At 34.6% G+C, this 27,153-nt stretch overlaps 8 protein-coding genes and 1 non-coding gene across 13 annotated transcripts; 5 read left to right on the top strand and 4 right to left on the bottom strand.

The window, feature by feature from the left end:
• The first annotated feature begins 844 nt into the window (after nucleotides 1-844).
• LOC105644092 (transmembrane emp24 domain-containing protein p24delta9) lies at nucleotides 845-3,804 on the top strand. 2 transcript variants are annotated; one of them, XM_037636406.2, is made up of 4 exons: nucleotides 845-1,219; nucleotides 1,434-1,643; nucleotides 2,335-2,411; nucleotides 2,562-3,422. In XM_037636406.2, the coding sequence occupies exons 1-4, from the start codon at nucleotides 1,010-1,012 to the stop codon at nucleotides 2,614-2,616; spliced, it is 552 nt and encodes a 183-aa protein (XP_037492334.1). In that variant the 5' UTR covers nucleotides 845-1,009; the 3' UTR covers nucleotides 2,617-3,422. The 2 variants fall into 2 exon arrangements, with proteins under 2 accessions (XP_037492334.1, XP_037492333.1); XM_037636405.2 differs by lacking the exon at nucleotides 2,562-3,422 and adding an exon at nucleotides 3,430-3,804 and having other exon boundaries at nucleotides 850-1,219.
• Nucleotides 3,805-3,993: 189 nt separating this feature from the next.
• LOC105644093 (pentatricopeptide repeat-containing protein At5g66520) lies at nucleotides 3,994-6,047 on the top strand. The gene has a single exon (XM_012229347.4). The coding sequence runs from the start codon at nucleotides 4,262-4,264 to the stop codon at nucleotides 5,759-5,761; it is 1,500 nt and encodes a 499-aa protein (XP_012084737.1). The 5' UTR covers nucleotides 3,994-4,261; the 3' UTR covers nucleotides 5,762-6,047.
• Nucleotides 6,048-6,094: 47 nt separating this feature from the next.
• LOC105644094 (glycine-rich protein) lies at nucleotides 6,095-8,568 on the bottom strand. Of its 2 annotated transcripts, none has more exons than XM_089720218.1 (2): nucleotides 7,587-8,568; nucleotides 6,095-6,467 (listed from the first exon to the last, which is right to left on the bottom strand). In XM_089720218.1, exons 1-2 carry the CDS (start codon nucleotides 8,505-8,507, stop codon nucleotides 6,369-6,371), a joined length of 1,020 nt encoding a protein of 339 aa, XP_089576344.1. In that variant the 5' UTR covers nucleotides 8,508-8,568; the 3' UTR covers nucleotides 6,095-6,368. The 2 variants fall into 2 exon arrangements, with proteins under 2 accessions (XP_089576344.1, XP_089576345.1); XM_089720219.1 differs by having other exon boundaries at nucleotides 6,095-6,464; nucleotides 7,587-8,566.
• Nucleotides 8,569-10,339: 1,771 nt separating this feature from the next.
• Nucleotides 10,340-14,493, top strand: LOC105644095 (pectinesterase 31). 3 transcript variants are annotated; one of them, XM_089720341.1, is made up of 6 exons: nucleotides 10,340-10,851; nucleotides 10,956-11,061; nucleotides 11,568-11,645; nucleotides 12,152-12,339; nucleotides 13,343-13,516; nucleotides 13,964-14,493. In XM_089720341.1, the coding sequence occupies exons 1-6, from the start codon at nucleotides 10,574-10,576 to the stop codon at nucleotides 14,124-14,126; spliced, it is 987 nt and encodes a 328-aa protein (XP_089576467.1). In that variant the 5' UTR covers nucleotides 10,340-10,573; the 3' UTR covers nucleotides 14,127-14,493. The 3 variants fall into 3 exon arrangements, with proteins under 3 accessions (XP_089576467.1, XP_012084742.1, XP_012084740.1); XM_012229352.4 differs by having other exon boundaries at nucleotides 10,342-10,816; nucleotides 10,957-11,061; XM_012229350.4 differs by having other exon boundaries at nucleotides 10,342-10,834; nucleotides 10,957-11,061.
• An 806-nt stretch (nucleotides 14,494-15,299) lies between these two features.
• LOC105644096 (pectinesterase 31) lies at nucleotides 15,300-17,486 on the top strand. The gene is made up of 6 exons (XM_012229353.4): nucleotides 15,300-15,676; nucleotides 15,769-15,873; nucleotides 16,070-16,147; nucleotides 16,290-16,477; nucleotides 16,794-16,967; nucleotides 17,132-17,486. Exons 1-6 carry the CDS (start codon nucleotides 15,434-15,436, stop codon nucleotides 17,292-17,294), a joined length of 951 nt encoding a protein of 316 aa, XP_012084743.1. The 5' UTR covers nucleotides 15,300-15,433; the 3' UTR covers nucleotides 17,295-17,486.
• A 955-nt stretch (nucleotides 17,487-18,441) lies between these two features.
• Nucleotides 18,442-20,115, top strand: LOC105644097 (uncharacterized). Its single transcript, XM_012229354.4, has 5 exons — nucleotides 18,442-18,817; nucleotides 18,911-18,997; nucleotides 19,321-19,470; nucleotides 19,612-19,812; nucleotides 19,904-20,115. Exons 1-5 carry the CDS (start codon nucleotides 18,593-18,595, stop codon nucleotides 20,003-20,005), a joined length of 765 nt encoding a protein of 254 aa, XP_012084744.1. The 5' UTR covers nucleotides 18,442-18,592; the 3' UTR covers nucleotides 20,006-20,115.
• Nucleotides 20,116-20,260: 145 nt separating this feature from the next.
• On the bottom strand, nucleotides 20,261-20,333 carry TRNAA-UGC (transfer RNA alanine (anticodon UGC)). The gene has a single exon. It is a non-coding gene; the product is annotated as a tRNA-Ala (tRNA).
• A 186-nt stretch (nucleotides 20,334-20,519) lies between these two features.
• On the bottom strand, nucleotides 20,520-22,597 carry LOC105644098 (Pentatricopeptide repeat (PPR) superfamily protein). Its single transcript, XM_012229355.4, has one exon. The coding sequence runs from the start codon at nucleotides 22,490-22,492 to the stop codon at nucleotides 20,609-20,611; it is 1,884 nt and encodes a 627-aa protein (XP_012084745.1). The 5' UTR covers nucleotides 22,493-22,597; the 3' UTR covers nucleotides 20,520-20,608.
• Nucleotides 22,598-22,742: 145 nt separating this feature from the next.
• On the bottom strand, nucleotides 22,743-25,412 carry VTI13 (vesicle transport V-snare 13). Its single transcript, XM_012229356.4, has 6 exons — nucleotides 25,184-25,412; nucleotides 24,963-25,067; nucleotides 24,465-24,523; nucleotides 24,182-24,370; nucleotides 23,406-23,576; nucleotides 22,743-23,141 (listed from the first exon to the last, which is right to left on the bottom strand). Exons 2-6 carry the CDS (start codon nucleotides 25,054-25,056, stop codon nucleotides 22,992-22,994), a joined length of 663 nt encoding a protein of 220 aa, XP_012084746.1. The 5' UTR covers nucleotides 25,057-25,067; nucleotides 25,184-25,412; the 3' UTR covers nucleotides 22,743-22,991.
• Nucleotides 25,413-27,153: the final 1,741 nt, after the last annotated feature.

The following is a 27,153-nucleotide window of genomic DNA, read 5'->3' as shown; positions in this document are numbered from 1 at the left end:
GCTAGCAACTATAACTGCTAATGATTAGCAAAATATACATACTCCCTAACCAGGAACCACAAATTTCACACATGATTAATAAAAACTACTTTAGGCCCTAAGAGTGAAAGTCAAATTTCAAGGACTGTGTCCTAACTATAATGCTTTTATGTAAAGTAGAAACCAAAATTGAAATTGTGAATTGTCAAGTTGGTATCTATTATCAGCTACACCAGATTAATTAATGTCATAGAATATATTAAGAAAGGACCCAATCATAATCTTTCTCTACATTGAGATAATATTTATTTTTTAAACCATATCCAAATTTTACTGATCCGATTACTTTGGATTTGCGCTGAAAAGGCTCATGAAGGAGGTAACGTGCTCCTTGCAAGTTTAAAAAGTGCTCTATATTTAAAGTTTAAATTCGAAACCTCTAGTTAAAAGAGAATGAACCTTATCGTTCTATCGGTGGTAATCAATAATTTTTATCAATATTGATTCAATCACGTTCAAAGTGTATGATTGTTGTTGTATATAATTGTAATTAATTTTGTATAAATTGTTGTTCTATATGTTTCTTTTTAGCTAAAATAATTATTATCAAATTTTTTTTTAAAAAATATTTTACTCTGTCTAATCGCTGCTTTAAAAAATAATTTACATAAAATATAATGGGCCTAGCTCTAAAAGAAATATGTTTACTCCAACTTATAATAGAAAGCAAAAGCCTAAACCTCACCGTTCCAATCTTTTCTTTTGGGCCAGAAATGTCTATGTCTTTTATTAAACTTCTAAACGACGACGTTCTTTCGGGGGTAATGCGCGCCTTTGCCGGTGATTTTTTTAACCAAATACACCGTCGTGAACGAACTTTCCGTTTCGTCCTGTTGCTGTCGGACAGAACACAAACAATACCCAGAAAACAGATCTCCGAATACAATCCAAAAAAACCATTAAAGTATTCAAACTCTCGTCCTCTTCGAATCTCTAAACCTTAAATTTTTCAAAATAATTGAATTACAAAATGGGAAAACTAAATCTCCTAATTATAACAATAACAACCCTCCTATTCATTTTTTCTATTGCTGAATCAATGCGATTCGAGATGAAGTCAGGCCTCACCAAATGCATATCAGAGGACATAAAAAGCAATTCAATGACTGTGGGAAAGTACAGCATTGTTAATCCTAACGAGGGTTTCCCACTTCCCGATAGCCACAAGCTCATTGTTAAGGTAATCCCTGATTCTACTCTCAAAAAAATGTCAAATTTCCATTTTCTTTTATCTGGGTTTATCCTTTCATGTACATTTTATGCATTATTAATATCTGGGTCTGTTTCTATAATCACCTAATGGAAATGGCAAAAAGTTGAATATAAAGACGTTATCTTTTTTGAAATATAATTTTTTCTTTTTCCTTTTTGAGTTTAATTTGGTTTGATATAAGGTGTCGTCGTCGCATGGGAGCCTTTATCATCATGAGGATCGTGTGGAATCTGGTAATTTTGCATTTACAACAGGTGAGGATGGTGATTATGCAACTTGCTTTTGGGTCAAAGAACAGAGACCAGAAATTAACTTGACGGTTGATTTTGAGTGGAGAACTGGTGTTGCTGCTAAGGACTGGTCTCAGGTGGCTAGGAAAGGACAAATCGATGTGAGTTATAGTTTGATCTTTTTTTATTTTTTATATTTATATTTGTGTCATTGGCGGTGTTTTATACTAAGCAGTTGCCTTCATCTATTGCTTGTAAAAGTTACTCCTTATTTGCTCTATGAATATTTGTGTCTTTTTGGATGGTTTTAAGTAATGAAATAAAATTCATTTTCACGTGGATGCCAATAATATTGTTATGGTTTGCATTTTGTTCTTTTCAGCATCTTTTTTTTCCTTTTTGTGTTAGATGCTTGCTGCTTTCTAAATCTGCTACTATTATTATTTATAATGGTCAATACAGCATTAGGACAACACAGTATCCAAGATAGTTAACTAACAACGAAAGTTTTGAATTTTTGAATTTTAGTTAAGCCATTGATTTAGTTTGTGGATTTGACATCATATTCTGAAGTCTAATCCCTTTGCTTGTGTTTATTTAAATTGGTTCTGCTCTTTTATATGAGGTAAATTTTCCCTGCCCAGAATATTAGATGCTAGCTAATAATGAGTTCTGATTTTCGTAATGGAAGGATTGTTTATTTTTGAATAGAAATAATCTAATCTTCCAATGAATGCTGGAAGTTCCTGCGCTTGAGATGGAATTCCTACTTTTATCTTTCAACTTCCCATGTGAACTTAGTTTTGAATTCTTTGAGGTTTGGTCAATGTATAATTTTCATCTCTTTGCTAGGTTATGGAACTGGAGTTGAAGAAATTGCATGACACAGTCACATCTATTCATGACGAGATGTTTTATCTTCGTGAAAGGTATGAATTTATTAATCTGCATTACGCCCTCTTCTCCAGCCCCTCCTGTCTTCTTCTTCTTCTTCTTCTTCTTTTTTGTTTTTTTGTCTTTTTTTTTTTTTTTTTTTTCAATGATAACTGCAACTATTACCATGAATGTTTTGTGTTTAGGCAATGTGATAGAGCAAGGAACGAGGACAGAGTTTCAAACAGAGATTTCAGATAAAAATAATAATAACAGCAGAAACAAATAGAATAAGAACTTGAATGGATTTCTTTTGATTGATACTCAAGGAAGAAAAATAGGCCAGTAATATCTCTGGATTACAAAATCAGATGAAGGAAATAACAAGAAGAAATGAACTTCATATGCAAGAATCAAGCCCAGAAACTGAAGTTTCTTTACAGAAATCACAATCTGCCAAAAACAGAAATATTCTCCAAAGATGTCGCACAACAAAACCCTCATGATGTTATATAGCGTTGGTGTCACCTTTGTTGTAACTAATAATGCCACCTCATTGCTTGAATCTCTGTGCATAAACTTCATCCGTTCTCCTTGTCTGCTGTCACAAACTTGGGCCTTCTTGAATAAACTTTGAAAGGCTTGGTAGTGGTAATGGGCTGCTCATTCCTATCACAATGTGTGGTTGTCATGATAACTGCAACTTTCTAGTGTTATTTTTGCTTCTAAAACGGCAAATATAGGAGCAAGAATCAGCCTGTCTAAAGGACCTTTAACTCTTGAAAAGGGGAATTCTTTGGTTAGATTTTGTTCAGATATAAATAATTCCAACAGGATACTTTCTTTACAGGCCTGTTGTACTTCTACTTCTACTGTTCTTTGTTGGCACTAAAAATGCATCATCTAACATTCCATTACATCATATACTAAAACGTAGCCTAAATGTTTGTATATTCCAGAACCTGGGTTAAAAGAACCACGCTTAGATTTTGTTCTAAAGATTGCTTTGACATGGGGTGAAGCTTATTGTTCATTTTCTTTCTAATCTTTAACGTTTGTTTATTGGTATTTCAGAGAGGAAGAAATGCAAAAACTGAATAGATCAACGAACTATAAAATGGCTGGCCTTAGTCTCCTTTCGATTCTGGTTTGCCTATCAGTGGCTGGTTTGCAATTATGGCATCTGAAGACATATTTTGAGAGGAAGAAGCTCCTCTAGTTTTGCCCTGACAGTATCCACTTTTCTTTTATTTTTAACTTCTTATGCTTACAATTTGTATCTTCAGTTTTACATTTTTGAAGGCTGATGTTACAGATTGATGTATTAATTGGTTGTTTTTGGTAGTAGTGCAGATAATATCCTCAGAGTTCTCATTTTCTCATTTTTGCTTTGTAATTTGAAAGTTAAATGTTAATTTATTGAAGGAATTCATTTCATGTTGGCCTTTAGCCTGATTATTATTAGCTTTTTTGTTGGAGAATATAAAGGAACAAAGAATCCCACATTGAAAAGAGATAAAAAGTACGAAGACAATATAAGTTGGATTAGTGCAATACTGCAATCTACAGAGTGTGGGATTAATTTATTTTTCATTTTACCAATTTTGTGAACCTATGAGATGAAAATCTCTTTGTTGCATAGTTTAGAACATGCTTCCAACTTATTATACTGGGGATTAGTCAGGTTTAACGGGAACATTAAAATGGACTTAGTCTAAACACCTCGTGCAAATATAAAAAATAATTAATTATCAAAAAAAGAAAAATTCAGTGTAAGCAAAATATAATGAAAAACTAAATTATTTATGCCATGTGCAGGGCTTAAGGACGATAACCTTGACCATCAAACAACGGTCACCTCCACCTAAATACAAAACACAGTTACGAGCAATAATCCGTTACCTAAATGTTCCCACCACTACAACAACAATGCAAGCCAATTGTCACCCTCGCTGCCACACTAGCTTCCATGGCAGAGACCTGCCAGTCCATGAACCACCTAAAACAAATTCACGCCCATGTCATTCTCACAAACCTCCATAACAACCCCATTATCTTTGGTAAAATGCTCCGTTTTGCTGCGGTCTCACCGTCCGGTGATTTACCTTACGCTCACCGCATGTTTGATCAAATGCCCCAACCAAAAACTTTCTTCTACAATACCATTATTCGTGGCTATGCTAAAAGCTTTTATCCTTCTTATTCCGTTTATTTATATAATCAAATGAGGCAAAACTGTGTTGACCCGGATGAATTTACTTTCAATTTCCTGATAAAAGCGCGGTCTAGAGTGCATAAAATTTGCAGCTTGCCTTTGGGCATGGAGTGTGACGAGATACATGGGGCGGCATTGAAATATGGGTTTCGTTCGCATTTATTCGTTCAAAATGCATTGATTCATTTATATGCCGTGAAGGGGAATCCGCCGGCAGCTTGGAAAGTCTTTGATGAGACAGTGGGAGTGGATGTTGTATCATGGTCTGGTTTGGTTTCAGCGCATTTGAGGGCTGGAGAATTGGAGCTTGGTAGGCAAGTTTTTGATGTTATGCCAGAGAAGGATGTAGTTTCTTGGACAGCTATGGTTTCTGGGTATTCACAAGCTAAGCGTTCAAGGGAGGCATTAGAGTTATTTTGGGACATGAGAGATGCAGGAGTAAGACCAGATGAGGTAACTATTGTCAGTGTTATTTCAGCGTGTACAAATTTGGGTGATCTAGAAACAGGAATTGGAGTGCATTCTTATATTGATGAGAATGGGTTTGGGTGGATGGTTTCACTTTGTAATGCATTAATTGATATGTATGCAAAGTGTGGTTCTATGGAAAGAGCATGGCAGGTTTTCAATAATATGAGCAGGAAAAGCTTGATTACATGGAATTCAATGATTTCTGCCTGTGCTAACCATGGATATGTTGAAGATGCATTTGGATTGTTTAGTTGCATGTTAAATTCTGGGGTTGCACCAGATGGAGTAACATTCTTAGCTCTTTTGACCACTTACACGCATAAGGGCTTGGTCGATGAAGGGTACAGGCTTTTTCAAAGCATGCAGCGAGACTTTGGAATTCAGGCAAGCATCGAGCATTATGGGTGTGTTGTAGACATGTTAGGCCGGGCAGGTCGGTTAGAAGAGGCATACGAATTAATAGTTACCATGCCAATACCAAGTAACGATGTTATTTGGGGAGCTTTGCTTGCAGCTTGCAGAATATATGGAAATGTCGATATGGGGGAGACGGTTGTTAAAAAGTTGTTAGAGTTAAAACCAGATGAAGGAGGGTACTACATTCTCCTTCGTGATATATATGTTGCTTCAAGTCGTACGGCTGAAGCTAATAGTATGCGACAAGCGATAGAGGAAAGTGGAGCAACGAAAAATCCAGGCTGCAGTTGGGTTGGAGCATAAACTTCACTTCTTTCTGTTTCAAGAACACTGCAAGATACTGAAGTGGCCTTGTTACGCCCTCAAACAGCGAGCTTTCCCGCCTGGGACTGGCGCGCTCATATTGCCCGTTCTTCCAGTGCAAAGGCTAGCTCTCGTCATTCCTCTCAACATTCTCATAAATTATTATTGTCGCATCACTTGCTAGTTGTTTTACTAGAAGGAAAAATCTCAGAGTGATGTTTGCATATATTTTGCATTTCACATCAATGCCTTTATAAGAAATGCTTTTGATTGTTATACATTCAAACCCATGTGATTGTGACAGTGAACAATTCATCAATGAACAAAGAAATCTTTAAAAACAGACCAAACTCATAAGTTGGATTTTATTTAGTAGCAGATATAAAACACATGTAGCAGAGAGTTAACATAGCACCCCCCCGCAGAAGCACAGAAGCACAATAAAAAAAGGAAACATGCCACATAGGTAGAGAAGGCATGAGTCCAATTAACATTGTATAAATACATAAAGAGCTCTTCAACAAAAGCATTATCATAAAGGAAACATGCCTTGATCTTTTATTTAGTATAGCTAACAATGGCATGAATCCCATTAACAATGGCTGCATCACTCATCATCGTCAGAGCGCTTGCGATAGTGGTGCTTGTGATGGCGACGATGCTTCTTCTCCTCATCATCATCATCATCAGAGTCATTATCTCCCTGCTGATTTAACTCATGGTCATACATGGTAATTGGAAATTCATATTCGACATAAATGAGCAATTTAAAGAGCAACTTTATTTAAACAGAGTACTGACAACGCATTCTTCTCCTATTTTTTTTGACAACAGGTGATCCTAAACAAATTGGTATCCATGTGTTTTAAACTTTATCCTTTTCCATGAAAAAAGATTAAAAGTAATTCAATTCTGTTTTGTGTTTTCCATGGAAGACCAGCTATGAGGTACTAAATGCTGAAGTCAAATTAGGTCTATGCCCCATAACATTCAAATATGGAGTAAAATACCTTGTAATAACAGAAAGCATGAGTTGCATACAGGATAAGTAGCTATAAAGATGACAACAACACTTTTGGCATATCTGCCGACTCCTGAGTTTGAACTTAGAATGACTAAGACATTTATAAACAAGAACCAACAATCACAGAATTTAAGTCTGTTTGAAATTAGAAGTATTGTGCACCATGGACTGAACAGGAAATAATGGTTCATATATAACTGAAACCCTAGAACCTAAGGCATTTATAACTGAAACAATAGAACCCAGAGCATTTCAGTAGCAAACGGATACAAAGAACAGAAAAGAAAAAAACGAGTGCCTTTTAATGGTGATTTGCTACTTAAAAAAAAAGAACACAATTCCGGCAGACAATTCCATTTTCATATAACATTTATCAAATGCCAACCATTTCAACTTGTGCACTAACCTCAGTTGATGCAAACTAATTGACCCAAATTTCAAAATATCCAAATTCTCAGTACACATTGTGTAATGTACTGTGTACTAAACTTTTCCTACCAATTTTCGAAATACAATTATTCATATCAAGTTATGCCAAAAACAGGAAAACAAAATACAGCTAGAAAATCATATACGCATGATAATCCTCAAATGAAAATGCAAAGTAGAATGGGTATCAATCGTTTGTTTAAACCACATAATAGCAAATAAAGTAGATAATACAAATCAATGAATCAGATTTGATGTAAATCTTGTTAGCCAAAACATAAGAACAACATTTCATTTCACTCACAAACCATAGCCAAAATGGATTAATAAACAAAAAGCGGTAAAAGAGTCCAAAGTTTAGAAAATGCTTACATATTTCTTGCGGCCATAGCCCTCTTCACCACCATAACCATAGTTCTTACGAGACTCATCGTCATCAACATCGCGACTCTCATAAGCTGGTCTCACATACTCCTCCTCTTGCCTCCCATAACTAGGCCTCCTTGGTGGGTCATCTCCATAACTCGGTCTCTCGTATTCGGGCCTTCCTCCATACGCTTCCTCCCCATAACTAGGCTTCCGCCCATAACCTTCGCCATATCCTGACCCACCACCTTCGTATTCAGACTGTGGCCTACCTCCATATCCGGATCCATATTCCGAACTAGGCCTCTCATACCCAGGCTCAGGTCTCCTGCCATACCCGGATCCATACTCCCCACCTGGTGGCCTCTCATACCCAGGCTCAGGTCTCCTGCCATACCCGGATCCATACTCCCCACCTGGTGGCCTCTCATATCCAGTCCCATATTCTGATTCTGGCCTCCTTCCATAGCCACCAGATCCATATTCTGAATCGGGTCTCTGGCCATAACCAGAACCATATTCCTCACCGGATGGCCTTCCGCCATATCCACCAGATCCATAATCAGATCCAGGCATGGTAACTCCAGGCTGGAAACCATAAGCAGGCTCAGGCTTAGCATCTACAAATACTTCTCCACCAGGAGTGTATCCATGAGCAGGACCGGGTCGGGGCTTGGGACGGCCATAGCTGCTGTACTCCTCCTGGAGATGATCGTCGGCGTAGGCTGATGGCTCAGCGTAGGAGGTGTAGCTGGGGCGATCATAGTCGATCTCATCGGCGGATGAGCTGTGCGGGTAGCATGTCTCTTCGGATGGTGGAATCGGGCGTCCATACGTCAAGACAATGTCGTATCCGCCACCATACGGTGTCGGATCATACTCGTCGAAATCATCAACTTCGTCATCGCCTCTTGAATAGTACGGCATCGTTTCAGGCTTTCAGTTCAAAGATGGTTTTTTCTGAAGCAATGGAGGCAGTAGGATTTGGTGAGCGTTTATATAGTTGACATTTGTTTCGGGGTGAAACGAACGACGTGGTTTAGTTACGGATTCTCGGAGTTTTACGGTGTCGTTTTAGTGGAGTAATCATTGTGACTTGATAGGCATGGGCCAGGTGGCTTTAAAAAAGTGCATATGGATAGGTGAAATGCATTGAAAATGTGTCGGTCTATAATTGGTAGTTTGTGTCGGCCGGGCCCCTGTAAGTTTGACTCGCCTAAAAAATGAAACGAAAAATTCTATTCAAAGGATCCAACCGAATTTTTATCATATCGGGTTCGTAAATAGCTCCATTCATCTATAACCCTATTGCTAGTAAATGTTTAAAAAAATCTTTTTATACTAGTAATTTCACAATAAAAGATAAATAATTTAGATTAATATTTATACATTATTCACTTAAATTTGTTGTAATAAAAAACGCAAAGTAACAAAATTTATTGAGGAAAACACTAATTTTTATTTTTCATTTTCAACATGTATGATGATTTTATGATCCGGATAAATCTAAATCTGAACAATTTAATCAGGAAAATAAAAAGTTATAAATTAAATTAAACTAGTTGAAATATAAAATATCATTTTTAAATGATCCGAATCCGACATGCATAAATAGATCATTTGGTTTTAACGGATTCCACTTAGTTGTTAAACTTTCTTTTTGAAAAATATATATCATAGCGATGTACTAATCACTAAGCCATATAACTTGTGTTAAACTACTTAAACAAATTATTTATTTAATATATAATTTATTTGTGTTAAACATATAACTTGTTGAGTAATGATTATTATTTTCTCTTAATTATTATATCATTTCTCATTCAACATTTACGTAGCCAATAAAAAATATAACTCATTTATTCATTAAATTTATTTTTTTATAAAATTTTATTTTTCTTAAATTAAATATTTTATTTTTATTTATAAAAATAATTTTATTTCATACTCTCAAATTTTTGTAAGATTAAAAAATATATTTATTAAATTTATCAATATGTGAAATTTATTGGAATCGCTCGAATTTATTAATACATAAATAATTGTCATTATTTAAATTTTTTGTTATTATTTTATTTGATTATTTATTTTATTCAAATATTATAATATAATATTTTTATTTTTTCAATTATTCACAAATTACTAATAGAGTGTTTAATTCATATTTTTAAATAAAATTTTACTATATTCTACTTATTTTAATTCGCATGGATTATTTTTAATAAAATTTATTAATTTTAAACTATTTTGTATAATATTCAATTAAGTATTTGTTCGACCCGTGATTCTTTTTAACTCTTGACCATTTATTTCGCTAGATCAATGACTAGACCAAATTTTAAAACTTCATAAATTAATTAAAGTAAATTTTGTTAGTTTTGTAAAAGAACGTATTCTACGTGTATAATGTATATGCATTATGTATTTTTATTTAATGTATACAAACAAAGTAACTCTAAATTAAATTAATTTTAATATTTGTATATTATCATATGTCGACAAAAATGTATATTTTCTAAATTAATTTATTAGAAACTAAAAAAATTATTTTTATTTGTGATATTATGTTCATAAAAAAAGAATTATAAAAACATTTAAGAATATCTTCAATTCTGTAAAACTTATTCAGAAAATACGGCAAAATTTTGAAAAAAAATTTAAATAAAAATGATAATTTTAGCATATTAATTAAAATTTATTAAGTTGTCTGTGAATAAAATTAGGAAAAACATTTTTCCCCTCAAACAAGTGTCTATTATGTTCTTTGCCTGGTCCGGTAAAGTAAGCTTAGTTATAGCTCTACTCGCTCAAGCAAGGGATTACTTTTTGCATTAACGATTACTACAAATATTATCGAACAGTCCTTTCGAACTCCAAAACTCAAAATCAAAATCCTCTCTTCGCCCTTTCTCTTGCTCCGTTTCTGCTATCTGCAATCGATTCCATCGCCATTTAGAAGACATAAACAAGCTAGAGAAAGGGGACATTGATCAATGGCCGGTCGAGTGCTGACGGTGGCACAAGATGGAAGCGGTGACTACACCACGGTGCAGCAAGCAATAGATGCCGTGCCACTCTGCAATACTTGCCGGACGGTTATTCGTGTGTCGCCTGGAGTGTATAAGCAGCCGGTGTACTTGCCCAAGACTAAGAATCTTATTACCCTCGCCGGTCTAAGACCAGAGGATACTGTCCTCACCTGGAACAATACCGCCACCAAAATCGACCACCACCAGGTATTGATCCACCACCAGGTATTGATCCACCACCAATACTGTCTTTGTGAGCCACTTGAGTGCTTGACTCGTTCGCTGGCAAATTTGTTGATTTCTCTTTCTTTCTTTCTTTCTTTCTTTTCTTTTTTCTTTTGTTGCAGGCGTCTAGGGTCATTGGAACGGGGACTTTTGGTTGTGGAAGTGTGATAGTGGAAGGGGAGGATTTTATTGCTGAGAACATCACTTTTGAAAACTCTTCTCCTGAGGTGACGTTTGCTGCCCTTTTTTTTTTTTTTTTACTTTTATGCTGTTACTTCAGCGATTGGAAAAAGGTATACGGACGCTTGAAATTTGTGTTTCTGTTCTGCAATATTGGGTTTGCTAAAAGATTGAACCTTCAGCCTTGATTTGGTATCGATGAATAGAATGTAAAATTTGATTTAGTTATATGTTGAAATCTATAAAATTCAGTTCTTGGGAGTGACTTGCACGTTTTCATTCACACTGAACATGAAAAACATGGAATTTCAAATGAATTCCACAAAATTTTAGGCATTGATAATGTTGGGGCTTTTTTTCTTTTCTTTTTAATGATTTTTAGGTTCAATTCACAGCTTCTATGCTTGGAAGACTTTGATTTCAGCTATTGATTATGAACAGAATTTATAATGTGTATATAGCAAAAGTTCTCTTATTCAAATTGTTTTCACTAATTATTTAAAGCTGTCTAATAACTCTCTTCTTTTTATGTTCTTATCTTTAACCTTTCTAGGGTTCAGGTCAAGCTGTGGCAATCAGGGTGACAGCTGATCGGTGTGCCTTCTACAATTGCAGGTTTCTTGGGTGGCAGGTATTTGTAATTGCTTCTCATGTTGTTTGTTGTATCATGTTTATTATTTATAGACTTTTAAAAATTTGACTATCCAAGTACAGTATCTTATAAGATTGAGATACAATGAGAAGAAGCAGTCTAGTCGGTGATAATATAGATACAACTTACAAAACTTAATGAGGGGCAAAGTAAAGTGAAAATGTGAAATGCAATTTGATGCATAAAACACATACAGATGTACTGAGCGTTGAATTGTTTCTGAAGCAAGATAGAGAATGCTTTCAAATTATTTGTCTTCTTGTTGCTGATACTGGCCTTCAGGTCTAAACATTTTTCCCTGGTTCTATATATCTAAGGATGGGTTTGTTTCGGGTAATTGGCAAGTAGAAGATGTCTAAAGTGAAAAATGACATTTATCATATTTTTATGTTTACACAATCAGAGTTGATAAACTGAGACAGTATTTATACTTTCTATCATGCATATGCATAGTCAAATGTATTTGCTCATAAAACTTTATGCAGGATACGCTGTATCTGCATTACGGAAAGCAATATCTAAAAGACTGCTATATTGAAGGAAGTGTGGACTTCATTTTTGGGAATAGCACTGCGCTCTTGGAGCATTGTCATATTCACTGCAAGTCAGCGGGTTTCATAACTGCACAAAGCAGAAAATCTTCTCAGGAGTCAACTGGTTATGTGTTTTTACGGTGTGTGGCTACTTTGCTTTCGCCATCTCTCTCTCTCTCTCTCTCTCTCTCTCTCTAGCTTCCCATAAGGTTTGTATGTGGCCGAGGTCTAGCCACTAGTAGTTGGTTGGCTTTCACTTCCCTGTATCCTTTTTTCTTTTTCCAGCTCCCCTTAAGTTTCCAACCTTGGCTTTTGCAGTAGGTGTTAAATTGCATTTTGCTTCCCAATATTGAGTTTTGGTCCTTGTGTAGTCAGGTGTATTGTTGATATCTAAAGCCTGCATTCTTATAGTTACCATGAATTCAACTGTCTGATAGATGGGAAACAAGTATCTTTTACTATAACTCAGTAGGGACAGTCAATTTGTAAATGGACTTCAGATGGTTATGATTTGCGGAGTTCGATTGGAATTTTAAATTGTACCTGTGTGTTTTATATCTTTGAATTAACATTCTCTGGATGGGGTAAGAAAATTTCCAGCTTGGACATAAAGATTAAAGCTGCCTCGTTTTGAGGTTTAATAGTCATAAAGTATTATGTTTACTATACAGTTTCTTCTTACTTTCTTTTTGGGGATGAACCTATAGATCAAAATCAAGCTCTTTTTCAATTAATTATTGGATCTCTTCTTTACAACACTGTATATGTGTAGTTGCTAAGTAATGATTGCAGCATTCTAGGATTACCATACAGTCCTTACCTAGTTTTATTGTATTATTATTTAGTTCACTTATAGCTTATCTTCTATGCCAAAATTATAGTTTCACCTCCAAAAATGTATTTAAAATGGACAGTGTGTAGGTTCCTGTGATGGCACATGTCCCTTCAAGGTTTGTTTGAAGGATCTAGTAACTTGCTATTCCTTGTTAAATCTGGCAGATATGTTTTTTATTTTTTATTTTTATTTATTTTTTTCAAATTGGCCACATTTAATGCTGCACTTTCTGGTCATGTGCCGTCTCTGATAGTCCTCACTTCTCCCTGTGCTGTTTTTGCCAATAAATACTCATTGTGTTTCTGCAGATGTGTAATCACTGGAAACGGAGGGTCTTCATATGCATATCTTGGACGTCCATGGGGACCCTTTGGAAGGGTGGTCTTTGCATACACATATATGGATCAATGCATCAGACATGTAGGCTGGAATAACTGGGGCAAAGTTGAGAATGAGAGAAGTGCTTGCTTTTATGAGTACAGGTATTTCAGGTTAAAATATTTTGCTTTGCTGATATTTGAATTTGAATTTTGGGAGCTACTCTTTATATGAAATTTTCTAAATGAACACCGAGTACATTTCCTTAAAAAATAAAATACGTGGATTTACTTCAGAGTGGGTTTGGATGATATCTTAAAGTAGTAGATGGTTTCTTTCTCGCTTTGGACCCCATGAAGAAAAATTAGGAAAAGCGTGATTGAAGACAGGAATTTGGTACTTGGAATTGGTCCAGTCTTTCTCTGTTAACTTACCGCAATCAAACACCTCTTTTTTAGATTCTCTTGAAGGTTAAGGACTCACTTGTCCAAAAGAAAAGCCAACAACTTTTTTCTTTCTTTTCTTCCTGTAGCATTATGCTAATTAATAATTTTGTTTATTAACAATAAGAAATGTTTTATGTAATTTGATAATGTTCACTGGGAGTACAGGTGTTTTGGACCAGGTAGTTGCCCTTCAAAACGGGTGACATGGGCCAGAGAACTGGTAGATGATGAAGCAGAAGACTTTGTTAGGCATGATTTCATTGATCCTGATCCACAAAGGCCATGGCTTTCCCAAAGAATGGCCCTGCGAATACCATATTCTGCATAGAAATTATAACATTAGCTGTTCAAGTATCCAACAGGCAGAGTATAATCTCGTATGAAAGCTTTCAGCAAATAATCAGAAAAATTGAAATCTCTATATGCAAAAAATAAAATGTGTTTCTGCAACAGTTCCATTTCATGTATACCAGTGTTAGCCTCACCATCAATCAGCTGTCTTTTCTGAAGAAAGTAATTTTTTTTTTTTCTGTTGAAAACTTCCAGGTTATGAATGTTAAATCATGTAGCATAAGCTTGACTTGTTTGATACTACGATGATTTGCTTTTACTCTTAATTTGTTGATGTCATGAGAATGCTATGATTGTAGCAATTTATCAATGGCCATTGTACAAGAGATTTTAGATTTGCGGAATTGTAGTAGTTGCTGATTCTGAAATATCTTAAGAATAGAGTAATAAAAGAAAAAAAAAAAGGGTCAATACATAAATTTGTTGGCATTTTAATTTTTATTTTGATATAAGGACACTTTAATTTATAAAATTATATTTATTAAATACTTAAATTGATTTATTAAATATATTGTTTAGTTGAAAATTATGAAACTTATTATTTCAAAACTATATTAATCACATAAATTAATATTTACATATAAAAATCAAATATCTATAAATTAATATTTTACCCATAAAAATAAAATATCTTAAAATTGATATTATTAACATGACGAGGTTTATGGATTATTAAAAAAAATTATTTTCTATTTAAAAAGCTTAACTATGTATATCTATATGTTTAAAAAAATATACTTTTTTTTAAAAAATTAATAGATAAATTATTTATAATACTGTAATTTATAATAAAAATTAATATATATATATATTACTACAAAATTGTATGTACATACATTAAATTACATTTGTATTTCAAAAAGTAAAAATTAATTAGTACAAACCACGTGGAAGATACGTTTGGGGAAAATTGATTTTATTAAAAATTTAAATATAATTACCTTTTAATTATTAAATAAATACGATAATATATTTAATATTAACAAAATCTATTTTGGCTTTCTTTCTATTTTTTTTTTCTTTTTGACTGGAGCTCTTTTCCCCATAAAGAAAAAGCCCGCGCAAATAAAGAAGCAGAATAATGAGCGCGCGGGATTTTGCTGTTCTTCTGGTCTGACCAGCCAAAAATGAGGATGACCGCTAAATCTGTTCCCAATCAGTTAACCACATCACTGCTAAACTCTCTCAATCAAACTACTATAAAAGAAGGCGATACACAGTTTCTCTCCATAACTACACAAAAAAGAAAATCTACATAGCCAACAAAGAGGAAACTAATCAATCATGGCGGAAAAGGTGCTAACTGTGGCTCAGGATGGTAGCGCTGAGTACAAGACGGTCCAAGAAGCAGTTGACGCAGTGCCCGAAAACAACGCTGATCGGATTGTTATTCGGGTGGCGCCTGGGGTGTATAAGCAACCCGTGTTTGTCCCCAAAAATAAGGGTATGATTACTATGATTGGTTCGAGACCGGAGGACACTATTCTCACCTGGGACAACACTGCCGCCAAAATCGAGCACCACTTGGTCCGTCTCCTCCAGAATTTTTGCGATGCGACCCGTTTGGATAGCCAAATTTCTGTTGCTGATTTTGGTTCTGCTTTTTTATCTGTTTGCAGGATGCTGAGGTAATTGGGAAAGGAACATTTGGGTGTGGGACTGTGATAGTGGGAGGGCAAGATTTTATTGCTGAGAATATGACATTTGAGAACGCTGCTCCTGAGGTATAGTTATTTAAAAGTTAAAATTAATTTTATTATGTTATTTAATTGTTTCTTGTTCACTTCTATAATGTTGTCAGTTATTGGGCAAATGCATATAACTAAACTATTGGGTTTTGTTAAAGATTGAAGCTTTTGGTTTGTAATTACATATTATTTGTAGCATTTACTTCTGTTTTTAATCCTAACTATTTTCTAGGGTTCACATCAAGCTGTGGCAGTCAGGGTTTCAGGTGATCGGTCCGCCTTCTATAACTGTAGATTTCTTGGTTGGCAGGTATACTTAATTGCTTAGTCTTATCAGCAATTTTATGTTTATTTGCTGTAGAGTTTTAATGGGACTGCATCTAGAGTTACTACCCTGCAAATGCATTTCAAGTTTTCAACTAAATATACCTGCTTATAAATTTTTTATGCAGGATACATTGTATTTGCATCAAGGAAAGCAATATCTAAGAGATTGCTACATTGAAGGAGATGTCGACTTCATTTTTGGGAATAGCACTGTCCTTTTTGAGCATTGTCATATCCATTGCAAGGCAGCAGGTTTTGTTACTGCTCAAAGCAGGAAAACTGCAGAGGATACAACTGGTTTTGTTTTCTTGAGGTGCGTCTTTGTGTATTTGATTGGCTTCTTGGTTCAGCAGTAAGGGTTTTCTCTTGCTAGTCAGCATATAGTGGTTACTGGGTCACCGTTAAGGCTTGGGGGCAAATGCTAATAGTTAAAAATTTTAGCTTCAGCTTTTCAGTTACAATTTAAAACTTATTTGCTGGTGGGTTTTGAAATGTTTTTTTGATTATTGAGTTTCTCCAAGCTGAAAATTCCAGCGGCTAATCCAAATCTGCCCTTACTCCTTTAGTACAAGGAGTCCCCGTTTGTGTATTCTTCTGGTGTCTTGTGAACAACCATTGCTCTTCTGCAGATGTGTGATTACAGGAAATGGAGGACCTGCATATGCATATCTTGGACGTCCATGGGGACCTTTTGGAAGGGTGCTCTTTGCATACACACATATGGACGCATGCATCCACAATGTAGGATGGCATAACTGGGACAATACTGAGAATGAGAAAACTGCTTGCTTTTATGAGTACAGGTATTACAGTTAACATTGAACTTTGTTCTAAATGAACAAAAATACAATTTCCTTGTACTTTAGACTTTAGTGTGACTTCTGATGATACTACAGATGATAATATGTTTTATATGATCAACCGCAGATCGTCTATGTAATTGTGAGTACATTGATTGGAATTGCAGGTGTTTTGGACCAGGATTTACCGCTGATAAACGGGTGGATTGGTCAAAGCAATTGTCAAATGAAGAAGCAGAAGCCTATCTCAAGCATGAATTTGTTGATCCTGATCCACAACAGTCATGGCTTGCCCAGAAATTGGGCCATAGGATCCCACATAATGCTTAAAAGTTTTGAAGTCAGGTGATGAAGTATCTGACAACCAGAGAACAACCTTGAATGCAAGCTTGCAGCAAACAAATAGCCTGCTCTAAATAAAAAAAATCTCTGTGCTTTGTTTTTTCTTTCTTTTTCTTTTTTTTTGGATGAATCATTCCAAGTTCTAAATTTTTAGCTTATGTAGCATAAGCTTCTTGGTTTGATTTGATCCGAGTTCTGCTTTTGTTCTTCATGTGTTATGTGTTAATGTATTGAGAATATTTATGAGATATAATTTGAAGAGAAGTGATTTTTTTAATATTTCCAAACTCAGCCATGGTTGGTGTGTTTGTAATTGGAATTGAATACAGTTTTGTAATAAGAATATTTCTATTGTGAGATTTATTTCACATCATGAATCCAAGACTTTGTTTATTTTACAAACAATAACCAATCTCTAGCAAATACTTTTTTCATGAATTTATTCCTGTTCTTTTTGTTGCAATAATGAAAATTCATTGTTTAATAGTACTATTTTAAATTTATAAACTGTAAAAATATTTAGATTTTACTTTATTAATCTAAAAATAATAATATTACATTTTTAGATTACTTTATTGATAATGTTGTTTTTATTGTTGAAAAACAAAAAAAATTTTTTTTTTTTCATTTTTAGTTATAAATTATTTATTTGTTAACAAATTTCCTTAAAAACAATAATAAATTTGCACGACATAGAACGAACCAAGATTCCTATATGGCCTTTTATTATGCAATAATAATTAATGATTGACGCTAACTTTGCTTAATTAATCATTTTAAATTTATTTCAGAATAAATTAAAGTTACATTCCATTTACTAATTTATCTTTTAAATATTATTTAAATTTTTTTTTTTTTTTGCTTCTAATTTAAATCTTTAGAAAATGTTCAACCCAATTAATTTTATAATTTTCCATCCATTATTATTAAGGTCCTTATTATTTCATGATTTTTATGAATTTATGATGAAATTAAGATATTTATGATTTGCAAATTAAAATAAAATAAAATTGGGGATATACAAATAATTAAATTTTTTCTGCGGCAAAACCTTGAGAAAGGCAATGGGTCCCATGTCCACTCAGCACCAATAGTCTTGAACATCTGGACAAGAAAATTCCAAACTAGATCATATGCTTATCTTTCTCTTTCCCAAAGTTTCACATCCTCCAGTCCAGCCCTCCTTCTATTTCTTCCATCTATTAATTTCCACTTCTTTTATTATTTTAAATTTAGCAGCAACCATTGATGAAGAAATTAAAATGAAAAATAATTAATTTTTTTAAATGGGTGAAATTGCAGCACCAACAACTTCCTTTGCTCCATGCAATTACACTATTGGGAAGAAATGGAAGGGAACTTTCAGCTTCACCAAGAAGCAAGAATGGCAATGCTGCGCTGTGGGTGATAAAAAATCATGGAGGCCATTGATCAAGAATCAGATGGCAGTTGAGCCTGCCAAGTATTCATCAAGAATCTCTACTGATATCCCACTCTATGAGTCTCCTGGGGTAACCATTTCCCTTCTTTATCTCTCTTTCCCTCTCTTTAGTTTCTCCCTTTAATGTTTTTGTTTTGTATTTTTGTTTTTTCTTCTTTTGCAGGCTTCCTTTGATACATATTTGGAGGATAAGCGCAGAGTTTTCAAAGCAATGTTTCCTGATAAAAGGAGGAGTCAACAACTCAATGAGGTTTTTTTAATATATATAAATTTTTTTATTTAGTTCTCTTTTAGTTTGTACAAATTGATTTCATTTTGTTGTTAATTTAATTAATTAAACTATTAGAAATTTTATGTCATTCAATTCAATAAACGATTCAGAATCCGTTGTTTTAGTGTTTTTTTTCTTTATGTTGTGTTTTTCAGTAGTATTTATTCAAGAATTATATTAGTTTTCAACTTGAGAGTACTTGAAATTGATGATTATTTAAATATTACAAGCAGTACATTTTTTGGTTTTACTCATTTCTATTGTTACATTCATCTTGCTTCACTCTCATTTGATTTTTGCAGGAAGAATGGAGAATTCAGATGTTACCCATTAATTTCTTGTTTCTTACTGTCCTGCCAGAAGTAGACATGAGGTTGAGATGTAAATCAGGAGGCAAAGATTATCCACCAGAAATTCCAAAACATATCTCCAAGGTCCTCGAGCTCGATATTGTAAGTTAGTCTAATCGCTTAACCATGAGCATTACAGAGTCTGTTCAACATTGAAGTTCGAACTTGTATTTTAATTGTTTGGAACTTATATTATTAGAATATGTAAAGTTGATCTTGAAAACAAAAAATCTTGTTATGTAGATAAGATGGAAACTTGAAGGACTTGATAATGTTCTTGAACCATCTCATTTTTCACTTGGAGTAAAAGGAGCATTGTATGCTGATCGAATCGGAGGAGCAAGAACACGGTTGAAAGGTCAACTAGAGATGAACATAAGCTTTGTTCTTCCTCCTGTGCTTGCTTTGGTTCCTGAAGATATTCGCAGAAATGTTGCAGAAACAGTTAAGCGATGAAACCCTTTAGCAGAAAGTTATAAGATCATATGTATTTTGTGCTGACCAATCTATTTAACATTTTCTATTATGACAACAGGTTTTAACGCGACTAGTGCAAGACATGAAGCATAAAGTTAATGGTAGCCTGCTCGCTGATTACAGTGAATTCAAAAGAGGAAGGCTTAAGAATCTGGTCTGAACTATTATTACAGCAGAGGAAATGGAGCATGTTACAGTTTCATTGTTTTGAGAAACTTAGAGAAAAGATTATTAACTTTAGTGGAGAAATAGATAGTTGAAATTTGGAAATTTGTGTGCAATTGTGATTTTGAAATTTTTGAGATAGTCTTTTTGCATTATGTAATTCTGGCAAGAAAAATATAAACTTAACTTCAGCATTAATAACCATTTGCAAGGCATGAAATTAGAAAAAAAAATAATATTGAATGAAAAATGGAGATGCGGGGGATCGAACCCCGTGCCTCTCGCATGCAAAGCGAGCGCTCTACCATTTGAGCTACATCCCCAAGTTGGAAATTTATGTTTCTATTTTCAATGTTATTGAAAGACAAAGGTCAAAAATCAGAATTTTGGACTACATAGCTTATCCTATCCAAGAAATAAAGTATACCACAGCCAGAATTGTTCTCTTTCCTTGGGTCAGTGCAGAACTTATATACTCAAATGAATCGAGATAAATTGAACTGGTGTGCTAACGTGAACCTTATTTCTTTATTTCTCTTTTGGGTTTTGAACAACTTTATGTTTTGAATATTTAATTGTTTACATTTTACACCTAACTTCACCAATAATCAGAACAAGAGCATGAACCCTGCTTGAAACAATGAAAGCGATTACGATCCCTAACAACAATTTTTCTGTTATATAGCTCAGAAGCAATTTTGACAGCAGAATGACAATCCTGGCAAATTCGCAGATTCTTGAATATATACAGAGGCGAACCAGGTCTTGTGCTTATCAGCCCAAAACACATTGCTAGCTTCTCACTATGGGAGAAGAGTGCCTGTTCCTTCTCCTCTGTGTTACCCTCCCTACCATCACAACCAGAAAAAACTTGGCAAGTGGTATCAGGAACATAACCGGCTAATTTCAACCTTTGAATCATATCCTCTAACGCCAGGTAAATTTCCAGGGTTCGTGGGTGTAACTTATCCCCAGAGCTGAACTGATGAACTTGGCCATCAACATGAATAGAACTCATTCCTGGCACCTTTTTTATGCCCTTGCTACTAAGGACATACCGAAGAGAATTCGCCTTGTCTTGCTTTCCAGCTAAAGCATACATGTTTGAAAGCAATATATGATACTCAGTATTTTGTGGATCAAACTGAATCAGCTCCTGCAGAATCTGTTCTCCAAGCTGTAGCTTTCCATGGACGTTGCAAGAACCTAGAAGAGATCCTAGAACCACCTCATTTGGAGGCATTGGCATCTTCTTTATCAAAATTTGGGCTTCTTCTATGCGACCAGCACGACCTAGAAGATCCACCATACAAGCATAGTGTTCTATTTTAGGTATTACACCATGTTCAGATTCAAGGTGATGAAAATAATGGCAACCTTGATTGACTAAACCAGAGTGGCTGCAAGCACTTAGCACTGCCATAAAGGTCAAATCATCTGGCTTAGCTTCTTGAATCATCTCTGGAAACATATCCAACACAATTTTACCCTTCCCATGCATTGCCAAACCAGCAAGAATTGCATTCCATGCCACCACATTCCTTCTTGGAAGATACTCGAAAACTTCATATGCCGTATTTATTCTACCACATTTTGCATACATGTCTACTAAGGATGTACCCACCATGATATCCATCTGTCTTCCCATTGATTTCAACGCATAAACATGAACCCACCTTCCCATCATTACATCCCCTGACTGTGAGCAAGCTGATAAAATTGAACAGAGTGTAACATAATTTAACCCTAACCTCAACCCTGAAACCATATGAGATAAAAGAAGAAACCCCTGTTTACAAAACCCACTTCCCACATACCCTGAAATCATAATAGTCCAACCAACCTCATTTCTCTCAGGCATTTTATCAAACAACATTCTTCCTTTCTCTACCCCCTCCCAATTCACCACTCCCTCTAATAATTCACTCCATGACACTACATTCCGTTCGTCCATTTCATTAAAAGCTCTTCTTGCCTCACTTATGAACCCACATTTCACGTACATGTTTATTACCGCATTGGAAGTCTTAACACTAAACCGTAAACCCATTTTCACCAGAGAACTGTGCACTTGCCTCCCCATCTCCAAATCCCTCACGCGCGCGCACAAACTAAACACGCAAAGCAATGCTACATCATCAAGCACGACTCCTTCTCTGCGCATTTCTTTAAACAAAGAAAAAGCAGCCCCAGGAGTGCTGCTGTGTCTTGTAACGCAAGATAAGAGAGAGGTCCAATCTGCTATGTCTTTGTGTGAGTGGGGAATTTGATCAAACAGGTGGTGTGCACTGCTGGTAATGCCGCATTGAACATACATGTGGAGAACGGCATTGAGAAGGAAGGTGTTTGGGGAGGTGGCGACGCCAGTTGTCAGAATAATAGCATGGAGTTGTTCTCCAGCAGAGAGAGCGGACTGGCGGGCACATGAGCGGATAAGAGAGCGGAAATGGTGAGGGGTTAATGGAAGGGTGAGGCATTTCATAAGGAGGTTGAGATTAATTTGGATTCTTTTTGTAGATTTTACCCAAAGACTCGTTGAGAATTACGACACCCGCGCTTTTACGTTGCCTAAAAGAATATAATAAATAGAATTGAGTTATTACAGTCAAATTCTAATGGGATATGGAACGAAGCTCGCTACAAGCCCCAACCTTTTATTTTGAGCAGCTCTACCGGCCAAGGACAGAAGGCAGCACTAATCCAAATAATTTTTTTTTTTAAAAAAAAAAAGATAATTAAAGAAAAGTATTATCAAGTTCGAACAGACATAAAAGGCCATGTACATTTAAGGTATATCCCCAAATCAACCCTGCAGGATAAAAATGGATGGAAAGTACAGCAGCAGTAGATAAAATCAAATATGTTTTTCAAAACTCAATGGCAAAACCACACGATAACCCAAGGACAACACAAAAAAAAAAAAAAAAAAAAAAAAATCCCCATAAAACACTCAGAGAGCAAACGAGAGGGAATGTCTTGGCTTATTTGAGTTTGAAGTACAAGATCAAGATGATGGCAACCACAAGGACTGCAACAACAGCACCAATCATCCACTTGTTCCGGTTCATCCTCCTGGTCATGTTAGTTAATACTTTCTTGCTCTTGCCTACGTTGTCATCTACGCCATGCAGCTGCAGGATAGAGAACACACATCAAATAAAATGGGTGGTGTTTGGTATTGCTAGTTCCGTGACATCTAGAATTTGACAGAAATGTAACTAACAGTCATGTGCTAGTTCAACTCTCGGCACTAATGTTTAGAAATATAAGCAAGAAAAAAGAAGTGGTTGGTATCAAGGAGATGGTGTGCTATAATTCAGCATCAGCAAAAACCACAAAAATATCCAATGGAACTAAAATTAGGAAGCGAAAATTAGAAACTTAGTGGAGGGTACCGTGTCATGGGCATGCAAGAGAGACTGTCTCTGTTGATGCAAATCTTGAAGAATCGAAACACCAAGCTCTTCAGTTTCCAGCATGGTTCTTCTACTGTCCTTAATTCTGTCACTGGACTGATTTAATCTTTCTGTCGACATCATTAATCTTGATCTCTGATCAGCTGTGGCCTGTAAATGTCGCATCAATGATAAGTTACAGACATATTCAACTATCAAAAAGGAAAGATTAGATCAAAACAATATGGTAGAATTTACAGAAACATAACAAATTAACAAGTGACATAGAACTTTAGCTTGGAGGTTCTCCATTCCTTAACCCTGGTATAGATGACTAAAACAACCATTTGTATCAAGATGAGGCTAAGTGGATTTAAGATTTTATGCTGGCACCCTGAACAATTGCATGCATCAATTTAACGGAGCCACCGAACATGTAGTAAATAAGATAACAAGGAAGAAAATACACAAAACAACACCCTCACTTTTGCAACCAAAACCCCTTTTCTAAGTGTATGCCAAAATCAGCAACCAGGTGTCTTTCTACAGCTATATAACCAAACAGTGATAACTACAAAAAAGTATCAAAAAATTTACATACTAAAGCAAAATGTTAATCTGCAGATAATCTGTCAAGTAAAAGCAATTAAAAGAAACATTCACCCTTCACTTCAATAAATAAGGGCATGTATGACAAGCACATTACTGACAACTGAATTGCCATTGCACTTGGAACTGTTACCATATTGAAAAAAGGTATATAGAATAATACATACTGTGAGTGCATCAGCCATCCCTGATTCCAGCAGTGCATCTCGGGCAGCTGGATTTAGGCCACCAGATGCTATTCTTTTAACTTCACCTTTCAGATTGTTCAGATCCGACTTGTATTCCCTCAACTTAGCTAGAAGAACAGCCTTGACATTTGGTTGTAAACTTCTTGCTTCAAGGTCCATTTTGCGAATCTGGAGAAATATGGACAGCATATCATAGTTAACAACGAAGCATATAGGTGGAAAAGCCTAAAGCAATAGACCATTTAATAAGTCAAATTGATACCAAAGAGTCTGCATCGTCCAACCCAGCTTTTACTTCAGAAAGCTTTTGCTTCTTTTGCTCTACAGGATGACCAGTATTGTAAATTAATAAGCATCAATTGTCCTTGTTATGATTAAATCACTATCAAAATTAAAATTTTGAACAGAGGAAAGGAATAAGATGCACATTAGATTTCACAAATTAGATCATATTCAAAACTTATAGCAGATTGAAATACAATAAAAAGCTTAATAAGTTTAATCAAGCAAGCATTAGTGATTAATAGGTTTAATCAATTTTAAGCTCAGTAAGCTTAATCCTCTCGCAAAGGTGAAAGGGAAACTACTTAGAACCCTTAATAGAAAAGGAAATTTGAATCTATATTTAACAACCTCATGTTTCTCCAAATAAAACCTCATAACAATTAAAAAAAAAAAAAAAAAGAATTCCACTAAAGTGAAACCCATGAGCAATAAAGATAAAAATCCACCGCGAGCACATCTCCAGGCAAAAATGTACCTCCATCAAGAGCACCAGCCGCCGTACACTTCCTCGAAAGATTCGCCGAGAGCTCGCAGTATTTGCGCTCGTATCCTTCAAACACTTCGCTCATCCTTCCAATTTCTGAATCAAGAAGGTCGATCGAAACACGTTTAGTTTAGCACCAATAATCTTCAAGTTAAAGCTAAGATCCTTCAATGAACTAAATGAATTAAGATTAGACGATGCATTAAGAGAACCTGGTACAATCGGAGGCAAAATCGCGGCGGAGATAGCTGGAACTAGGCGTGGGACCCTCTAAAAGCCGGAATTTGGTGGTGGCAGTGGAGGTGATGGTCGCAGTTTGTAGAAATTCGAACGATCAAAATGGCAGTGCACGTTCGCGTGGGGTAAGAACGGTGCACAATGGGAGCGAAGGGTAAATGATAAAGTCACACGGGAAGTACAATATGGCTTAGATTATTGAATGCAAAGAACGACTGACAACTGTAATTGTAGTTCTCTTCTTGTGTGCATTTTTCGGTAAGGATAAGACTTGCTCCTATCCGTGGAAGCGGGGAATATCCGGTATTACTGTTATAATGACTTGTAGTTGTTGATTAGTTGCTTTGAAACCCAACTCTAGATGAGCTCAGCCCAATACCCCACTCCCGGTTTGGCCCATCCTCAACCTCAATTTGATGGATTAGGTAAATGATAAGCTTTCATTAACTTAAATCATAAAAATAAAAAAAAACAAAAAAAAACATAATAATATAAAATATTCATCGAATCAATATATAGTAAATGTGTAGTTGTATTTACACTCTTAAAACTAATAAAAAAGGAGATGGTGCTTGTGCTACCACAATTAGTATTAGTAATTAATACTAATAGCATCTAAAAATAGTACTCCAGGTTGTCTGGCTCGAGATCCACTGCAAATGAAGCGTCAAAACGACACAATTAAAACAAAAATATATTAAAAGCATTCACGTTGTCGTTGGGCTATCAATCTGCGGGCTAACATTATTAATTATACAAGCGAAGCAAATTTATTTTTTAATTTTAATAAATTACCATTTAATGCTTTATATTTAATTACTTAAAGATAATTATTGTATCTAATAGTATCAATAAGGATAAAATTGAAAAAAAATATATTATTTATTACTCCTTCATATAATTAAAACGAATTATATTTTGTGATGTAGTAATTATTTTGTAAGGTACAAATTTGTGAATATATTAAGAAACGATAATAATGATTATATTGACTAGTCTTTGAAATTTAGCATCTATAATTTTTTTTAATTTTTTTTAAACAACGCCGGTATCCAGAACTTATTATTAGGGACCGTTTAATTCGACTCAAAATTTAGTTACGGTTAAGGCTCTTCACCCCTCTATAGATGTATTCCCTCCCTATAAATGCGTTTAGTGGCAATCGAACACGATAGTTTTTTCTACATGTCCAGCTTGCATTGTCAACTGAATTATACTTTGTAAGTTTAGCACCTATAATATTAAACTAAGCGGTAATATGTTTACATATAGTTAGTCAAAAGATTAATCAATATATTTATCGAACAAAACGGATAAAATTATAATTATGACTAATATAATGACTAAATAATATTCCCTCTATTTTTTTATATGGGAACAACTAATTTTTCATCAAGATTAAGAAAATAATTTAATTAACTTTTTTTGCCTTTTTTTTTCCTAAGTTAACCTAATATCTCATTTATTCCTCCTCTAATATAATATATACATTCAATTATATTTTTCAATTTTCAATGATGCTTTAAATACTTTGTTGAAATGAAGGAATACAAACAGTAGCAAAAAGTGAAGTTTATGCTTTGACCCATTTTTTTATCTTTAATTTGGAAAAATTGCATGAAAAATATAAAAATTCGTGCTCATGTAATTTCAAACTCTATTTAGTTATTGAAAACATGTTTTAAATATCAAATAATTTGTCGAATATTAGGCAAAGTCTGTAAAAATTCATTTTAATGTAGTCAACTTAAAAATTTTGTGGCATTTTTTTATTCAAACTCTATTTTAATCAACACCGATATCACCTGTATGAGTACATTTCTTTTTAGCGAAAATTAATATAAAAAACTCAATCTAAAAATTCTTCACATTAAATACTCATCTATATTTTTGTCTGCCACCATTTTGAGAATCTACCACAATAAAAACTCCACAAAGAATTAAA

The sequence above is a fragment of the Jatropha curcas genome, chromosome 4 (assembly GCF_041381405.1).
Source record: "Jatropha curcas cultivar XTBG-Jc1 chromosome 4, XTBG_Jcur_1.0, whole genome shotgun sequence".
Lineage (NCBI taxonomy): Eukaryota > Viridiplantae > Streptophyta > Magnoliopsida > Malpighiales > Euphorbiaceae > Jatropha > Jatropha curcas.
The sequence above is the reverse complement of the archived record's forward strand: the minus strand, read 5'-3'. Positions and strand labels throughout refer to the sequence as shown.

What these genes read in the sequence shown, in the direction of transcription:
- LOC105644092 (XM_037636405.2), top strand. Translation starts at nt 1,010, where the DNA reads ATGGGAAAACTAAATCTCCTAATTATAACAATAACAACCCTCCTATTC. An exon ending in CTAGGAAAGGACAAATCGAT is followed by an intron (nt 1,644 to 2,334) that starts GTGAGTTATAGT and finishes TCTCTTTGCTAG; the next exon opens with GTTATGGAACTGGAGTTGAA. An exon ending in ATGTTTTATCTTCGTGAAAG is followed by an intron (nt 2,412 to 3,429) that starts GTATGAATTTAT and finishes TTGGTATTTCAG; the next exon opens with AGAGGAAGAAATGCAAAAAC.
- LOC105644095 (XM_089720341.1), top strand. Translation starts at nt 10,574, where the DNA reads ATGGCCGGTCGAGTGCTGACGGTGGCACAAGATGGAAGCGGTGACTAC. An exon ending in GCAGGTTTCTTGGGTGGCAG is followed by an intron (nt 11,646 to 12,151) that starts GTATTTGTAATT and finishes AACTTTATGCAG; the next exon opens with GATACGCTGTATCTGCATTA. An exon ending in GCTTGCTTTTATGAGTACAG is followed by an intron (nt 13,517 to 13,963) that starts GTATTTCAGGTT and finishes CTGGGAGTACAG; the next exon opens with GTGTTTTGGACCAGGTAGTT.
- LOC105644097 (XM_012229354.4), top strand. Translation starts at nt 18,593, where the DNA reads ATGGGTGAAATTGCAGCACCAACAACTTCCTTTGCTCCATGCAATTAC. An exon ending in GGAGTCAACAACTCAATGAG is followed by an intron (nt 18,998 to 19,320) that starts GTTTTTTTAATA and finishes TGATTTTTGCAG; the next exon opens with GAAGAATGGAGAATTCAGAT. An exon ending in AGGTCCTCGAGCTCGATATT is followed by an intron (nt 19,471 to 19,611) that starts GTAAGTTAGTCT and finishes CTTGTTATGTAG; the next exon opens with ATAAGATGGAAACTTGAAGG.
- LOC105644093 (XM_012229347.4), top strand. Translation starts at nt 4,262, where the DNA reads ATGTTCCCACCACTACAACAACAATGCAAGCCAATTGTCACCCTCGCT.
- LOC105644096 (XM_012229353.4), top strand. Translation starts at nt 15,434, where the DNA reads ATGGCGGAAAAGGTGCTAACTGTGGCTCAGGATGGTAGCGCTGAGTAC. An exon ending in CCAAAATCGAGCACCACTTG is followed by an intron (nt 15,677 to 15,768) that starts GTCCGTCTCCTC and finishes ATCTGTTTGCAG; the next exon opens with GATGCTGAGGTAATTGGGAA. An exon ending in ACTGGTTTTGTTTTCTTGAG is followed by an intron (nt 16,478 to 16,793) that starts GTGCGTCTTTGT and finishes GCTCTTCTGCAG; the next exon opens with ATGTGTGATTACAGGAAATG.
- LOC105644094 (XM_089720218.1), bottom strand. Translation starts at nt 8,507, where the DNA reads ATGCCGTACTATTCAAGAGGCGATGACGAAGTTGATGATTTCGACGAG. An exon ending in GCTATGGCCGCAAGAAATAT is followed by an intron (nt 6,468 to 7,586) that starts GTAAGCATTTTC and finishes GAGTTAAATCAG; the next exon opens with CAGGGAGATAATGACTCTGA.
- VTI13 (XM_012229356.4), bottom strand. Translation starts at nt 25,056, where the DNA reads ATGAGCGAAGTGTTTGAAGGATACGAGCGCAAATACTGCGAGCTCTCG. An exon ending in TGGACGATGCAGACTCTTTG is followed by an intron (nt 24,371 to 24,464) that starts GTATCAATTTGA and finishes ATATTTCTCCAG; the next exon opens with ATTCGCAAAATGGACCTTGA. An exon ending in TCTTGCATGCCCATGACACG is followed by an intron (nt 23,142 to 23,405) that starts GTACCCTCCACT and finishes TCTATCCTGCAG; the next exon opens with CTGCATGGCGTAGATGACAA.
- LOC105644098 (XM_012229355.4), bottom strand. Translation starts at nt 22,492, where the DNA reads ATGAAATGCCTCACCCTTCCATTAACCCCTCACCATTTCCGCTCTCTT.